General features: G+C 40.3%; 2 protein-coding genes across 2 annotated transcripts in view; one reads left to right on the top strand and one right to left on the bottom strand.

Annotated features, from left to right (window-relative positions):
- The first annotated feature begins 1,884 nt into the window (after window positions 1-1,884).
- The window catches only part of HMCN1 (hemicentin 1), a 554,195-nt gene continuing 538,691 nt past the window's right edge, over window positions 1,885-17,388 (top strand). Inside the window, exon 1 of the mRNA XM_024133815.3 lies at window positions 1,885-2,383. Within this exon, the coding sequence (XP_023989583.1) occupies window positions 2,116-2,383 (268 nt within the window). The 5' untranslated portion in view covers window positions 1,885-2,115. The remainder of the gene's footprint in view (window positions 2,384-17,388) is intronic.
- On the bottom strand, window positions 10,116-10,762 carry LOC102980589 (cytochrome c oxidase subunit 5B, mitochondrial-like). Its single transcript, XM_024133814.2, has 2 exons — window positions 10,441-10,762; window positions 10,116-10,256 (listed from the first exon to the last, which is right to left on the bottom strand). Exons 1-2 carry the CDS (start codon window positions 10,760-10,762, stop codon window positions 10,189-10,191), a joined length of 390 nt encoding a protein of 129 aa, XP_023989582.1. The 3' UTR covers window positions 10,116-10,188.

The following is a 17,388-nucleotide window of genomic DNA, read 5'->3' on the forward strand; positions in this document are numbered from 1 at the left end:
TCCAAGTATGCACGGAACAATTACCAAGATAGATCATTGAATCCTTATTAGGTAGGTACTGTCATTATTTCCATTTACAGCTGAATCAACGAGGGCATAACGAAATAGGTAACTTGCTGAAGATACACAGTTATTAAGTGTCACAGCTGGGTGTTGAACCCAGATTATCTGACCCAGAAGCCTTAATCACCGGGCTCTACCACCTCCCTTGAACACCTGGAACAGCTCAGGTCTCAGTGAAATCTCCAGGATTTAGAATGCAATCCCTTTTAGATAAACAAAGGAGTAGGTTACTCAAATAGCATTTTCTAAATACTATTTAGAAAGGAAGAACCTTCCCCCTTTCCTCTCATATTCCCACTCAGTCCAAATGGCCAGGCTGCTTCCTTTAAATGACGTGACTTATAGGTATCATAAACTCAGGGTCCAGAGTCCCTGGGTCTGAAAGAGAAGACAGTTGCAGACTATAAAAGGCTCAGGGGAGCTGGCTCTTCCTCAGGCTACCTGTGTGTTGGATGGGTGGTCTAACACATTCCAACTCAGATCAAGATGCCTGCTGGCCCCTCTTTAAATGCCAGGATCCAGACAACAGCTCCTTTTGCAGGATGTTAATAAGTTTTTATTAAAAAGAGGCAAAGAATCCTTAGCTTATGGTTGACTTTCTTTGTCCCCCTTCTTATCTCTGTTATTAGTACCAAAATGTGTATAATAATTACAACACGGAAAAACTTTGTAATGTTTTACAGGGCGAGGTTTCCTTACTTATCAGCAAGAAAATGCCATAGAAGGGAACACCTTTTCAATGGATATTTGGCTGAGACTTGGCACATGGGTGTTCTATGGAAGGAAGTGTGAAATGAAGATATTATTCTGCCTCACCATGCTGAGGGGAGGGTTCATATTGCTCAGCAAACATGAATCTTGATAGTGAAATTAAAAAAAATTAACTTTTCTCTTCAGTATGATCTCTCTCCCCGCCGCACCCCCTTCCTTTCCCTCTGTCCCTCCTCATCCTTTGCACTGAGCTGCCACCCTGTATTCCACATCCAGCTGCTTTCCCTTCTACCATCTTTCCTAACTACAATCAGTGACTACCCAGTTCCAGCTGTCTCTCATTTCCCTCAACAGCCCTTTTCCCCTTCCTCCCGTTTCTGGCCCATCCAGCTCTGTCCTCCCTCCCTTCCCCAAAGCTTCACAGTCCCTGAGCAGATCAAAGAGTGAGAATGTGGCTGCAGCCCAGCCGGGAGAACTTTCCAGCTCCCCCTCCCGGCTGGGCTGAGTTGCGGGCTGAGAGCGGGAGGCTGGGCTGGGGATGGGGGGAGGTCTTGGCTTCTTGGCGGGGGAGGGGAATTATGATAGAGGTGTCAGAAGCAGCGTTGTGCGTCGTAGAAAGATACAATTCCCTTAGTGCTGGTTAGCGTGGTGTCCCTCGGTTCGGGTCCTTGCCACACATTCTTGAAAGCCATTGTTTACCTTGGGGTTTTGGAGGTGAGAAACAACGCGGGTGGGTGCGGAGGGGATACTGGGAGCGCTTCCCAGGTACTGAATTGACCGAGAATCTGTGGAGAGAAGTCGCCCTCCAGGAGGGGCGGGGGCGCCCAAGAGCAAAGGAGGGGGGCGTCCACCGGCCAATCAGGAGGCGAGGCCGAGCCCGGCTTCCCTTCCCCTCCCAGCTCCCGGGCTGGAGGCGCGCAGTGGAAAGTTGGGAGCCGCGACGGCTGGCCCGGCGGAGAGCGGCGCGGCGGCGGCGGCGGCAACGGCGGCGGCGAGGGCAGCGGACTCGGTGCGGCGCCGCTGGCTCGGAACGGCCCCCGGGGCATGGGCCGGGCGCGCCGCCCGCACTCAGCCACAGCCGCCCGGGCCGCGGGCACTCGGCTGTCCCGGAGGAGGCTGCGTCTGGACAAAAGCTGCCGCATCTCTGCCCGCCCGGCCCCTGCAGGGTTTCGGGTTTGGTGCTTGTCCCCATCTGATTCTCAGCCCCCAATTTTTTGCGAGCTCAAAGGGGTTTCGGGAGTCGCATGAATTGCCCCGAGAAGAAACCCGCTGCCTGTTGTTGAGGAGGACTCAGCACAGTGCTTAGGCGCTCAGGAAAAAAAAAAAGGAAAGGAAGACAAAATGATTTCCTGGGGCATTGTCCGCACAGTATTCCTGTTCATTCTTCTTTATACTTCCCAGGCTCAGGATGCAAGTCCCCAGTCAGAGATCAGGGCTGAGGAAATTCCCGAGGGGGCCTCCACGTTGGCTTTTGTGTTTGATGTGACGGGTTCCATGTATGATGATTTAGTTCAGGTTATCGAGGGGGCTTCCAAAATTTTGGAGACGTCTTTGAAAAGACCTAAGAGACCTCTTTTCAACTTTGCTTTGGTGCCTTTCCATGATCCAGGTAAGGGAAATATTTATTCTTTGTTATTCCTTATGATTACATTGTTTCTTATGCTGTGAAATTTTGTGTGAGTTTCAAAACAATTTTTAAAAAATGTGTAGCTGAATACAGTTGTAACAAAGAATTGCTCGCCTGTATCTGGGTTTGCTGTCTGATACCTACTCAAGTCTCAGCCATGGAGATGGCTTGTTTAGGGTGATTGTACGGTGGTACGCAAACCTGGAAATGTGGAATTATGAAAATCAGAACCAGAGCAACGACATCAAAAGCAGTTAAATAACTTAAAATTTTTAGAACTAAAGAATGTTTAATTAAGGCAGATTGGGACACGGGTATTCAGCAGCAATACTTTAAGAGCTAACATCTAGCTTGAGAGCATACTCAAGATAAGTCTCAAGTAAGGGGGAGAAAAACCTGTTGTGTGAGACACAAGGAAGCTTGTAAGCAATGACTACTAATGAATTGAAGAGATGAAAATAAGAAGAAGCCATTCATTTCTTAATTGAATCTATTCAGATTCTTTGCACCAGATCATCCTTAGTTAGGTTCACAGATGGTAATAAATGTTATGTTCATGTCTTATCCAGTAGAAATGCATGAAATTTGGTATGGCGGTGCTCTTTAAAGGTAGTTGAAGCACAATCACTTTATTTTTTGCCCTAAAGCCATGGGTTTCAGCGGCTCCACTGGAATTTGATCCTCTTTACTTTTTTGTTTCTCTTTAAAGTGGAACCTTTCTGTGAGGCTCATAGGAGCCTTCATTGTCATTGCTGAGGGTAGCACTGCCGGGGGAGCCCTGGGGTTGGCTGTCTAACATCCACCTGAGTTTCATTAGCACAAATGGCTGCCCAGTTGAAGAAATAAAGCAGTGGTTTCTTAAAAGTCCTCCCCCACTGTTCTCCCACATTTCTATTGAAATCTCTCTCTTCTCTGGAAGACCTTGACACAACCTCTTCACAATGAGAGTTTGATACTGAGAATCTCAAATTCTTTCCTCGTGCATTTGACTAGCATATATGAGTTCGACTTATTGCTGGGTATTAAATGTGTGGCAGGTTTCAGCTATTAAAAAAATCAGCAGGGGGAGGAATTTAGAGGGAAATAGAACTCTGGGATTTTTGTTTGTTGTTGTTCTTTAAGTGATGAAAACCATAACCTATCCTACTCTTCCGGGATATACATATATCTTAGTAATTTCTACGTTGATCAAACGTGGTATGTTCTTTATATTTGAATGAAGAATTGAATGATCATTTACTGTGTTAGCTGCCTCCCTGAGATAACCTCATGTGTTACAATGTTTTAATTTATTAAATGTCAAGATGCCAGTTTTGATGTGGTCCAAGACTTTGGTTATTTTGGAATAGGCTAAATATGTTTCTTCTATAGGAATGAATCTGAAATCAGCTAAAAAGTAAAGTAAAAAATGTTTTCTCTGACACCACAATTTGTTTTCCTCCAAAAAACTGTTATGAAATGATGTTGCTGTAAGCAGAACACAAAAATTGCCTCTAGTCATAAATGGAAACTAGATCACCATGATATTTTGATACGATATGCAAAATTATTGGAATAAATTATAGTGTGCCGCCGCCTTCCAGTTGTTGCCAAATGGGGAAGTTTGTTGTCGTTGACTTTCCTATACTTTGGCAAAATGATGATTCAAAGTAGGGGAAAGGTGGTATGCTTATAACAAATGGCTAAGAAATTATAGCTATTTTGAGTTAAATAATATGAGAAAATGATTAACTTAAATTGCTTCCATAAAATTAATTGTATGTATAATTCAGCAAAAATGATTAATTCTAGTTCCAATGTGATTCAAAGTAGAGAGGCTAAGACCAAAGTGTTTTTGAAGATAAAGAGGGAAATAAAAATTAAAACATACTAATAACCTTTAATTAAGTTTACTAACTCACTGTAGTGGATTGTAATATTATCTTGTGTGTCATTTTCTGTTTGTGTGTGTGTACAGTCATCAAGAGTTTCTGATTCCCTGGTACTCCTGGTTGGTTATCAGCTTGTGCTCACCAGGGGACAGAAAGGGCCTTGAATGGAGGTTTGCTGGCTTACTGAGTGACATTAGAAAAGTCTATCTACCTTTTTGTATCTGTTATCTCAGCTATAAAATGGCAGAATTGGATCTGAACATCTCTAAGGTCATGTCCAACTGTAACGTTTTACAACTGTTTTACATGTGGTGGTTTTTCACAGTCCCTGACACAATTGACAGGCAAAGAAAAGATGTGTGTAATTTAATATAATTATATTAATCACCTCGACTACTTACAGCTTTTCAAAATCCTTTGACATCTGCTTTTGCATTTAGCTAGATGAAATAATGGATAAGATCTGGGCTATAGTCTCAGGCATTCGACAAAGACCTTCCAGCCTTTACAGATGATTGCTTTGGACCTCTGCGTTATATTTTGGAGCAAGGTGTGTGTTTTCAGGTGGGGGTAGAAATGAAAATACATGGAAAATACAGACATACAAGAGCAGTAAGTCTAACAAGTTGACAAGGAGGTGATAAAATCCTTCAGAAAATGTGTATGTAGGAAGCTAGTGTTAGAGGGGCAACAACATAACCCATGGTAGGAGGAAGTACCAGAGAGGACCAGGGTCATGGCAAGTCAAGTCAACTTTTTGATGCTACCTCTGCTTAAGATGGGTTTTTCACTTCCAGAATCACATTTAATGTATTAATTTTTAACAGCTTTATTGAGATATAATTCCCTTACCATACAATCATTCATTTAAAATGTACAATTCTGTGGTTTATAGTATATTCAGAGATATATATATATGCAACCGTCACCTCAGTCAAGTTTGGAACATTTTCCTCACTGCACAGAGAAGCCCTGTGCCTTTTAGTTATCAGTCCTCTACCCCTCCCCTCCGCTGCCACGTATCATCCTCCTCCCAGCCCTAAGCAACTACTAATTTACTTCTTGTCTCTGTGGATTTTCCTCTTCTGGACTTTCATATGAATGGAATCATATGAATCGTATAATATGTGGTCTTTTTTTTTTTTTTTTTGCGGTACGCGGGCCTCTCACTGCTGTGGCCTCTCCCGCTGCGGAGCACAGGCTCCGGACGCGCAGGCTCAGCGGCCATGGCTCACGGGCCCAGCCACTCCGCGGCATGCGGGATCCTCCTGGACCAGGGCACGAACCTGTGTCCCCCGCATTGGCAGGAGGACTCCCAACCACTGCGCCACCAGGGAAGCCCCTATGTGGTCTTTTTTGACTGGCTTCTTTAACTTTAGCATAATGTTTTTAAGGTTCATCCATGTTGTAGCATGACTCAGTACTGTATTAATTTTTATGGCCAAATAATATTCCATTTTATAGATATACCACATTTAGTTTATCTTTTAATCTGTGATGTATATTTGGGTTGTTTCCACTTTCTGGCTAGTATGAATAATGCTTCTATTAATATAAACATTTGTGTGCATTTTTCTGGGTGAACATATGTGATATTGTGATTTGTAATACGAAATAAATATTTCATCTTTGTCACCTTTTCTGGCATGGAGCTCTTATAACCCTTGAAATTTCCTAAGTGTTGAGAACCATAAAGGTATCTTGTTATGTTAATGAGGTAACTTTTGGACCCCACTGAAGAATGGGGGCTTATTGCCAGGAGACTCATCCCTGTTATTAGAGCATTGGAACTCTCAGTCCCACCCCTAACCTCTGGAGAATGTTCCGTGTATACTTAAAAAGAATATGTATTTTGCTGTTTTGGGATAGAATGTTCTATAATAGTCTAGTATATCCATCTGGTCTAATGTGTCATTTAAGGCCAACTTTTTCTTATTGATTTTCTGTCTGGATGATCTATTTATTGATGCAAGTGGTATGTTTCAGTCCCCTAATATTATTGTATTACTGTCAATTTGTCCCTTTATATCTGTTAATATTTATGTATTTAGGTATGCCTGTGTTGGGTGCATACTACAAGTATTATAATTTTCTTATTGGATTGATCTCTGTCATTATGTAATACTCTTCTTTGTTTCCTGTTACAGTCTTTGTTTTAAAGCCTATTTTGTCTGATATGCATATTGCTACTCCAACAGTTCTTTTTGTTTCTTTTTGCATGGAATATCTTTTTTCATTCCTTCACTTTTAGTATGTGTGTTTTTAGACCTGAAGTGAGTGAGTCTCTTGCAGGCAGTGTATATATAGGTCTTTTTAAATTAAAATCCATTCAGCCACCCTGTGTCTTTTGATTGGAGCATTTGGTCCATTTACATTTAGAATAATTATTCATAGGAATAATTATAATTGATAGAATAATAATAATTATTATTATTGCAGTTTTGTTAATTGTTTTCTGGTTGTTTTTGTAGTTGTCCTCTGTTTCTTTCTTTTACTCTTGTTCTCTTCCCTTGTGATTTGATGACTTTTTTTTAGTGCTGTGTTTGTATTTCTTTCTCTTTATTTTTTGTGTATCTGGTTTAGGTTTTGTGTTTGTCGTTACCATGAGGTTCATATATAACAACCTATGTATATAGGAGGCTATTTTAAGTTGATGGTCATTTAAGTTCAAGTACATTCTAAAAGCACTACATTTTTATTTCCCCACCCTCAAAGTTTTATACTTTTGATGTCATATTTACATCTTTTTATTTTGTGTATTGCTTAACTGATTATTTTAGATATCAGTCGTTTTACTATTTTTGTCTTTTAACCTTCATGCTAGTTTTATAGGTGGTTGAACCACTACCTTTACCAGTGAGATTTTCTGTTTCATAATTTGTTTGGTTTGGTTTGGTTTGGTTTGGTTATGGGCTTTTCTTTTCCATTTAAAGAGGTCCCTTTAATACTTTTTTTTTTTGTAAGGCCAGTTTAGAGTTAATGAACTCCTTTAGCTTTTTCTTTCCTGGGAAACTCTTTATCTCTCCTTCAGTTATGAGTGATAACCTTACCAGGTAGAGCATTCTTGATTGTAAGCTTTTTCTTTCAGCACTTTTAATATATTGTGCCAGTTTCTTCTGGCCTATACATTTTCTGCTGAAAATTAGCTGATGGTCTTATGGGGGTTCCCTTGTATGTAACTAGGTGTTTTTCTCTTGCTGCTTTTAAGATTCTCTCTTTAACCTTTGACATTTTAAGTATATGTCTTTGTGTGGGTCTGTTTGGGTTCATCTTGTTTGGGACTTTCTGTGCTTTCTGGACTTGGATGTCTGTTTCCTTTGCCATGTTAGAGAAGTTTTCAGTCATCATTTCTTCAAATAGGTTTCATGTCCTTTCTCTCTCCTCCTTTTTCTAGGACTCCTATAGTGTGAATATTACTACACTTGACGTTGTCTCAGAGGTATCCTAAGCTATCCTTTTATTTTTATTACTCTTTCTCTTTTTGCTGTTGTGATTGGGAGATTTCCACTACCCTGTCTTCCAGATCACTGATCTGTTCTCTTCATCCTCCATTCTACTGTTGATTCCCTTTAGTGTATTTTTCATTTCGTTTATTCTTCGGTTCTAATTGGTTCTTTTTAATATTTTCTATCTCCTTGTTGAAGCTCACTGAGTTCATCCATTCTTCTTCCAAGTTCATTAAGCTTATTTATGACTATTACTTACTTTAAACTATTTATCTGGTAAATTGCTATCTCTGTTTTGTTTAGTTCTTTTCTGAGTTTTTTTTTTTTTTTTTTTTTTTGCGCAGTACGTGGGCCTCTCACTGTTGTGGCCTCTCCCGTTGCAGAGCACAGGGTCCGGATGCGCAGGCTCAGTGGCCATGGCTCACGGGCCTAGCCGCTCGGCGGTGTGTGGGATCTTCCCAGACCGGGGCACGAACCCGTATCCCCTGCATCGGCAGGCAGACTCTCAACCACTGCACCACCAGGGAAGCCCATTTTTCTGAGATTTTTATCTCTTTCTTTTATTTGGAAGGTATTCGTTTGTCTTCTCCTTTTGCCTAACTCTTTGTGTTTGTTTCTATATATGAAGTATATCAGCTGTGTCTCCTGGTCTTGAAAGAGTGGCCTTATATAGAAGGTGTCTTGTGGGACCCAATGGCACAGTCTCCCTGGTCATCAGAGCCAGGTGCAGAAGAAAATGGTATATCTTGGGTAAAGTTGGTAGTTGGAAGTTTTGAGAAATAGTTAGATTCTATGTATATTTTGGAGATTAAACCAAAAGGATTTAATGATGAACTAGATGTGAGAAAAATAACAGGAGATAAGACGGATTCTGAGGATTTGTCTTGAGTGAGTAGAAGCATAGTATAGCGATTTACTGAGATGGAGAACAAACATGAAGTAGGTTTGAGAAAGAGTGGGAGACTGAGGCTATTATTTTGGGGTATGTTTAAGTTTGAGATGCCTTTGTTACCCAAGTGGAGATATTACAAAGGCAGTTAGATATATAAGATTAGAATTCAAGGGGACAGGTCTGGGTCAGATACATAAATTTGGGATCCAGAGGCACATATAAGATGGTAATCAGGGCTCTGAGGCTAGTAGGACCACTAAAGGACTGATTAAATGAAGAATTAATAAAGGTCTAAGGGCTCAGCCTTGGAATACTCCAATGTTTATAAGTCAAAGATGATGATAAAAGAACAAAGTAGCCTGAGAAACTGAAGATAGAAGAGTGTAACTAGAAATCAAGAGAGGAAAGCTTTCCAAGGAAGAAGCACTAGTTGGTTAGTTAAGAAGAGGACCGAGAATTGCCTAATCTATTTAGCAACGTGGGAATCATTGATGTCTCAACAAGAAACGATGGAGTGAAAGCCTGTTTGGAGAGAATTTAAAAGAGAATGGGAGTAGAGGAATTGGAAATCTTTGGAATTATATTGCTGTTTCCAGCTACTGGAAAGGTTGTTTTGTTCATGAAGCTAATAGAACAAAATAGAAACTAGTTTTGATAAATGATTCAACCAGTATTTTACAAAATGCCCATGAGATGTAGTAGAAAGAACGTCCAGTTTGGAACAAATTTGTGTTCTCTTCCTTACTCTTGTCATTTAAGCAAATCGTTTAACCTTGCCAGATTTCTGTTTTTTTATCTATAAAATCAGTGCATTAGTAGATTATTACTGAAGTCCATGGTTTTAATGATCATAATATAGTGAAAGATAAGGGACTGCAGAGACTCAAAGTGACAAGGACTTGATTCACTGGGAGAAATAGCAGCATTATGTGTCTCTGCGCTTAAAAGTTTAATTGTAATAAAACTTCTGAGCCCTCAGTGACTTTGTATGTTTCTCCAGGACCTACACAGTGTTAAAAAAAACTCTAGGACTTCTTTTATGAAAAGATTCTCTTAGAATATTTTTCTGAGCAATAGAATAGAAAGATTTTTACTAGGAAAGTATTGCACATTCAGACCTTGAAAACCTATACAAATTTACATGAACTAAACTTCAAGTTGAATGTTTTCAGTTTCAGTATATATAGACAAAGGAGCCAAGAAGCTATTAGTCTCCCTTTGCCTCTGGCACATCCTACAGGAAAAGGGTTTTCATGAGGAAATGGACTGGTCTTTTAAGTCAAAGAGAAATCTAACTAGAGGAAATGCACTAAAATTTAAGAGTGAGAGATTTTGGTTAGACGATGATAATGATAACTTTGTTTCCTAGGATGATAGATTATTTTAACCTGAGAGTGTAGATCCCATGTCACTGGTTGTTTTCTGAGGATATGGAGTCGTTTTGCTTTGCACAATGAAAACTTCAAAGTGTAGGAATCAAAATTTTTTTTTTAATGGGAGGAGGAGCCAATGTAATGGCTAGTTTTTATGGGAAAGAAAAAACTTTACATCACATTTTGAGTGAGTTAGTGCAGGGGCTCAGTGGGCCAGCTGGTGGGGTACCAGCTTGTAATGGGTTCCACAGCTAGGGCATCGCTGGGCCTCGCCTTTTTGCGGCCAGAACCAGATGACAGCACTGTTGTCTTCTTCACAGATGCAGCCCACTATCTGTAATGGCTAGTTTTTATGGGAAAGAAAAAACTTTACATCACATTTTGAGTGAGTTAGTGCAGGGGCTCAGTGGGCCAGCTGGTGGGGCACCAGCTCGTAATGGGTTCCACTGGGACTTGCCTTTGTGCAGCCAGAACCAAATGACAGCACTGTTGTCTTCTTCACAGATGCAGCCCACTATCTGCTTATTGGTGATGGAGGGGACTAAATTAGGGTCTTCCTTGGTACCTGAGGCTGCCTTTGGGGCGAGCATATTGTATGGGTCCAGTCCCTTGTGTGCAGCCATCATGACCTCCCTCTCCAGCCCAGTTGCCTGCTTATCATCAATAGGAACACCACCTCCAGACGCCATAGAGTGCACCATGGAGACTCCGTTGGGACCGCGGGCCGTCAGGGCCTGCATGGCCAGCGCTTCAGCTCTGCGGAGTAAACTTGAAGCCATCACGCCAGCTATAAACACCAGCATTTGGAATCGAATTTTGATATATCAAATATGTTAAGTGTGTTAGGGATGCTTCTATTTTGAAAAATCGTCTATGACTCCCACAAGATGAAGGTTTTTTTTTTACTTATTAAGTTGAAGACAGCCTTTTAATTGATTGATAGTAAATCAGAATTTGGTTTTGCTTATAGCTTGTCTCTTGTCAGGCAAACAATAACCATTCTCGAGGATGTTTATGACTGCTTATCTCTATTTATAGGTAATAAACTCACTGTTTGTCAAGGACTGTGCTAGGTGCTTTTGATTCAAGGATAATGAGGTATAGCTTACAAGAAGTTAACAGTCTTTGGGGAGAAAGGCAAGAGAAATAACAGTATTATATGCTGTGAAACATTTTATAGTGGGGAAAAAAGCATGGGGACTTGTGTGAGCTGAGAGCATGTCCCTGATCCCGAATTCAAGAGGGTGATGGTCAGCAAAGGTTTTCTGGAAGAAGTGTTACCTGGAGAAAGTGCATGAGTAAAAGCAGTTTAATCAATAATATTAAGGAGTTTGGATTTCATCCTGAAAGCTTTTGGGAGGCTGAAAGGATTGTAAGTGAAAAGTGACATGATTGGGTTTTCATATTAGATCTTTATCTCTTGGATGGATTGGAGTAAGGCAGTCCTGAGAGCTGAGAGATGAAATCTGAAGCCATCATAGCAATTCAGGGAGGAAAGTTGAGGGGACTTGGGCATAGGAAAAAGGGGATTTCTGAGCTATTAATAAAGTCCAAAAGACTGGACTTGGCCCTTAGAACATGGAAAAAAGGGAAATATGATTGCCTTCTGTAGTTTAAAATATGAAATTGGCATACAATGAAAGAGAAAAGACATGTAAAGTTAGCTTTAAGATGCACTGTTACTCTCAGGGTGGTAGTCTTTGTTATAAGTTCCTCATACATTAACTTGTCCAAAATAAAGTCTCAACCAAAAGTATGGGAGGTCAGCAATGAAATAAGTCACAGAAACAGACTTAGACATTGTACAACCAAGTTCCTTTTAAAAAAAATTGTGGCATTATTGACATATGATATTAGTTTCAGGTGTACAACATAATGATTTGATATTTGTGTTGTGATATGGTCACCACGATAAGTCAAGATCTGTGATCATACATGTTACAAACTGTTTTTCTGTGATGAGAACTTTTAAGATTTACTCTCTTAGCCTCGTTCAAATATACAATACAGTATTGACTGTAGTCACCATGCTCTACATTACAATCCCATGACTTACTTATTTTATAGTTGGAATTTTGTACCTTTTGACCCTCTTTCATTTTTCCTGCCCCACCCCTTGCCCCGACAACCATCAGTCTGTTCTCTGTATCTATTAGTTTTTTTTTTTTTAACTTTATTTTATTTACTTTTGGCTGCGTTTGGGCTTCATTGCTGTGCGTGGGCTTTCTCTAGTTGCGGTGGGCGGGTGCTGCTCTTCGTTGCTGTGCATGGGCTTCTCATTGCAGTGGCTTCTCTTGTTGCGGAGCACATGCTCTAGGCAGGTGGGCTCAGTAGCTGTGGCATGCGGGCTCAATAGCATGTGCTCAGTAGTTGTGGCACGTGGACTCAGTAGTTGTGGCTTGTGGGCTCTAGAGAGCAGGCTCAGTAGTTGTGGCTCATGGGCTTAGTTGCTCTGCGGCATGTGAGATCTTCCTGGACCAGGGCTCAAAGCCGTGTCCCCTGCATTGGCAGGCAGATTCTTAACCACTGTACCACCAGGGAAGCCCTGTATCCATTATTTAAAAAAAAAATTTTTTTAGACTCCATGTATAAGTGAGAACATACCGTATTTGTCTTTCTCTATCTGATTTATTTCACTTAGCATAAAACCCTCAAGGTCCATCCATGTTGTCACAAATGGCAAGATTTCCATTTTTTTAAATGACTGAATAATATTCCTCTGTGTGTGTGTGTGTGTGTGTGTGTGTGTGTGTGTGTGTGTGTGTGTATGCATGCCACATTTTCTTTTTCCATTCATCCATTAACAGATACTTAGGTTGCTTCCATATCTTGGCTGTTGTAAATAATGCTGCAGTGAACATGGGGGTTCATATATCATTCTGTGTTGGTGTTTTTGTTTTCTTTTGATAAATACCCAGAAGTGGGATTGCTGGATCATATATATGGTAGCTCTAGTTTTAATTTTTTGAGGAACCTCCATACTGTTTTCCATAGTGACTGCACCAATTTATATTCCCACCAACAACGCACAAAGGTTCCCTTTCTCCACATCCTCACCAACGCTTCTTATTTCTTGTCTTTTTGATAGTAGACATTCTGACATGTGTGAAGTGATATCTCATTGTGGGTTTGATTTGCATTTCCCTGGTGATTAGTGATGTTGAGTACTTTTCATTTACCTGTTGACCATCTGCATGTCTTTGAAAAGATGTCTCTTCAGATCCTCTGCCCATTTTAAAGTCATATATATATATTTTTGCCAAGTTCTATCTGTGGTTTGGAGTGTTAGTTCATTCGACATTTAAATAACTAGTCCATCATGAGCAATGTTCCAACTGTGGTGATAGACTGTTTATCTTTATAAATATGTAATGATGTCATTACATATTTGGATCATACTATTAACTCTCCTTGTTTTGGTTCCATGCTCACCAAACAGCCTCCAAATAATTTAACCTCATGAGCTTTACTTATGGTGAGAGAATGCTCTGGTCAGACTGGCATATACCTCAGATTCACAGACAGTTATATTCCTCGTTGGTAACTCATATTTTGGCACACCAGTTTTATACATCTGCCTCTATTGTTTAAAGTATTCTGACAGTATCAAGTTAAAGTTTCTGAGTTTGCAAGTCTGAGAGCCGGATCTTGGTTGATGGTAAATTTATGAAAGTAAATGTCTCCCTGTGTGGATCTGTTTGGGTGGCCTGTCAATCTCCAGGTTCCACCCCTCAGCATTTCCAACTGTCACTGTTAGTGTGAATAGTGCCAGGTAACTGTCCTCTCCACTTGAAACTTATATAGGTGACAGCTGAAGCCATCGGAATGAGTGAGATCATCTAAAGAGAGTATGTAGGCTGAGAAAAGAAGGAAGACAGGCAAGAACTATGGTGAACACAAGCATTTAAAAGAAGGGACATTCATAAAGGATTCTTGAGAGTCCAGGTAAATAGGAAGAGAAACAGGAAGGAGCAGGGTTTGGAAATCTAACAAGTTGTTAGTTTAAAGCAGGAGAAGTTGTCAACTCTATCCATTTATAAAGTTACTGAAAATAAAGGCTTTTAACCAAAAGATTAAAATAAAATAGTTTCATTGGAGTTGTGGAGTCAGGAGGCTGAAATGACAGGTAAGAAAATGGAGCTAATGAATGCAGTGTGTTTCTGTCATGAAACATAACATTGTGGTTTAAAGCATAGGCTCTGGAGTCTGATGCCTGGGTTGGAAGACTGGCTCCACCAATTACTTGTTGTGTGATTTTAACTTCTTTGTGCTTCACTTTCAGTAATTGGGGATAGTATTATATACTCTATAAGGTTGATGTGAGGAATGAAATACTAGATGTCCAAAACTTAGCACAATCCCTTTCACACAGTAAATTCTCAATAATCATTAGTTATTGGGATTTAGAGTTGAGAAAGGACATTTTTTAAGGTGGGAGAGAGAAGAAATATTTAAATACTGCTAGAAAAGTCAGTAGAATAGAAGAGATAAAATATGCCAAAGGGAGAACAGATACTTTATAAAACTAGGACTTTGAGGAAGCAAGAGGAGATAGAATGCAAAGTAGAAGGATTGGCTGTTGGCAGGAGAAGACCTTTGGTTGAGTGTGATAGGAGAGAAGCAGACCATTGATAGGTATAGTCATGGACAAGGTGGTAGGTGAGGATGCAGGATGTTGGGTGACTTCCTGTCTGATGGACTCTTTTTTTCTCAAACAGAAAGGAGGGTCATTTGTTGAGAGGAGGGAAGTGGCAGAACGGTAAGTGAGGGATTTTAGAAAAATGGTGGAGTTTTGGAGGTAGAAGGTACCTATGACACAGAGACAGTTTCCCAGGATGAGTTGTGGTTCAGAAGATGAATTTGTGATGCTTGAATACTGCCTACCTTTGTGATTTTCTCCAGTAGCTCTCGGCAGCCTGGGTATAATTGCTGAGTTTAATCACTTGTTTGACCTAGGACTGGGATTTTGTTGAGCAGGTGTGGCTAAAGAAATAAGATATTGTTGAGAAGAATATTGATAAGAGAGAGACTGAAGTGACAGATCATAGAGTCAAATCTGGATGTACTGGACTGACAAGAGTTGAGATTTTGCATGTGAAGGACAATATAACAAGGAATTTGGGATTAATTGGTAAGAATGGCCAGAGTGATTGATCATAGAATTCAGCTTGAGTAGAAATGAAGATTGTGGGATTGAAATCAAGGAACTTGAGTCTGCAGCATTGAACATGTGTGTTAAAGTAACCTGGATAATAACAGAGCTTAAAATGCTGAGGAAGCCAGTGAGTCAGGCATCAAATTTTTATTTAATAAGAATTCATTGAGAAGTCTTCAGATGGGAGATGACAATGATGAAGAAGGTTAGAGGGTGTCATAGGTGGCACACACCTCAAAATGGAAGGTGTTTTCTCTGAAGGTAGAGAAATGGCAGACTGGACGTGGATAAAATGATGATCCACCTCCTGACCCTCATGTAGCTGGCATGTTGAAGAATAAGCAGACTCCACTGGGGAGGGCTGTAGGAGAGGTGGTGCCATCTATGGAGAACCTTCTTTCAGCTAAAGTGGGAATTAGATGGGGGGTTCCTGTGAGAAGATAGTTTGGAAGCCCACAGGATTTGTGAGGAAATAGGATGTGAATGAATGGGTCAGGAGAGAGGAAACAAGATGAGAGGAAAAGGGAAGAGGAATGGTTTGCATTTGCGGCAGTGACCGCAGATGATAGTGTTGTAAAGCAGGGCAGGATATGCTGGTTGCAAAGTCTGAGACTTGGATATAAATTTAAGATACCAGTTCAGGCCCTGGGAGAGTTGGAGCCTGATGAAGTCATCTGTTGCAGACAGCATGGCTGGAAGGGACTCCTGAGAGAACACTTCAGCTCCCACATCTTAGTGACACAGGCTTAGTAGCATCATTTTTATTTCTAATAATAACAGCTACCATTTTATTTTTTTGAGTCATTACTGTGGACTGACACGGAACTAGATACATTGCGTGGCTCACAAAAAACCTAACTGGTCGATGTTAACTTCATTTTATGTAGGAGGCAACTGAGGCTTATATGAACTCTCACATTATGCACAAAATTTCCTGAAAAAGAATAGCTTTCTACAGGTTATTTTTTGCCACCTCCTTCTGTTTTGAGAAATGGGTGAAATTGAGAAGATGTGCCCAGGAAGGCATGGCAAAGAGAACACCGTGTTAGTTTGTGAGGGCTGCCATAACAAAGTCCCACAAACTGGGTGGCTTAAACAACAGAAATTTATTGTCTCACAGTTCTGGAGGCTAGAAAGCTGAAATCAAGAAGTTGGCAGGGTTGTTTCCTGCAGAGGGCTGTAGGGGAGAATCTGTTTCATGCCTCTCTCCTAGCTTCTGGTGGCTTTGCTCATGATCATTGGTGTTCCTTGGCTTGTAGATGCACAGATCTCTTGTCTTCATGTTCACAGGGTGGTCTCCCTGTGTGCTGTGTCAGTTTTCCCTTTTTGATAAGGACACCAGTCATATTGAATTATTGGCTCACCCAACTCCAGTATGACCTCATCTTAACTAACTATATCCGAAACATCCTAATTTCTAAAAAAACAGGTCACAATCCAGGGTGCTGGGAGATAGGACTTTAATGTATGAATTTTAGGGAGGACACAATTCAACCCATATTAAGACCATCCAGTGATTAACACTGAATAAAACAAAACTCTTTAACTCTTTTGCTAAAGACTCAGTTCATTCTATAAGTTTCTAATAAAAATGTTTGCATCAGGGAGTATCATGGACTCTAAGCTCTGAGCTCTTTTTGGGTAGGAACAGGGTTCCCAGTGGGAGTTACAGAGAGAGGTATGAATATGTCTGGGATGCTATTTAAGTCCTTGAAATAATTTGAATTAAAAAAATTGTGAATTTTACTCTTAAATCACTTAATACTTTAGAGCAGTTACTGTTAAAACATTTAATAAAGCTTTATTTGATTTTTTTTTCTTTCGGAGATGTTGAGTCATTTATTTTGAAATGGGGGAAATTATACAGAAGCTAGGAATTCCGGGAATTATGTGTGTGTTCCAAAATATTTTGGGTTTGTATACCTATGGATTTCTTTTCTAGGAAACTTCAAACACACAGATTGGAGCAAGTTTTCCATTAGCACTAAATCTCTGAGAGGTTCCCTTTAAGCATTGTTTTATTCTTAGGTGGGAGGAATTCCTTGAAGTTTCCAGGCTGGAAGTCACTCTGCCATCGAAAATGCTTCAGGGCAACTCAGTAGCTGTTCTGGCCTAGATCAGACTGGGAGAGGCTGGTTAAATGAGACTGATGGTTGATGGGGAAGAGATAAATACATGAGATGAATATTTAATATTTCTTTTTTCTTTTCTTTTCTTTTTTTTTTTTTTTTTTTTTTTTTTTTTTTTTTT

The sequence above is a fragment of the Physeter macrocephalus genome, chromosome 4 (assembly GCF_002837175.3).
Source record: "Physeter macrocephalus isolate SW-GA chromosome 4, ASM283717v5, whole genome shotgun sequence".
NCBI classification, from domain to species: Eukaryota; Metazoa; Chordata; class Mammalia; order Artiodactyla; family Physeteridae; genus Physeter; species Physeter macrocephalus.

Excerpts from the sequence above, each read along its gene's own strand:
- LOC102980589 (XM_024133814.2), bottom strand. The coding sequence starts at position 10,762 with ATGGCTTCAAGTTTACTCCGCAGAGCTGAAGCGCTGGCCATGCAGGCC. Across the intron at positions 10,257-10,440 it reads TTGGTTCTGGCTGCACAAAG|GCGAGGCCCAGCGATGCCCT; the intron begins GCAAGTCCCAGT and ends GGCCGCAAAAAG.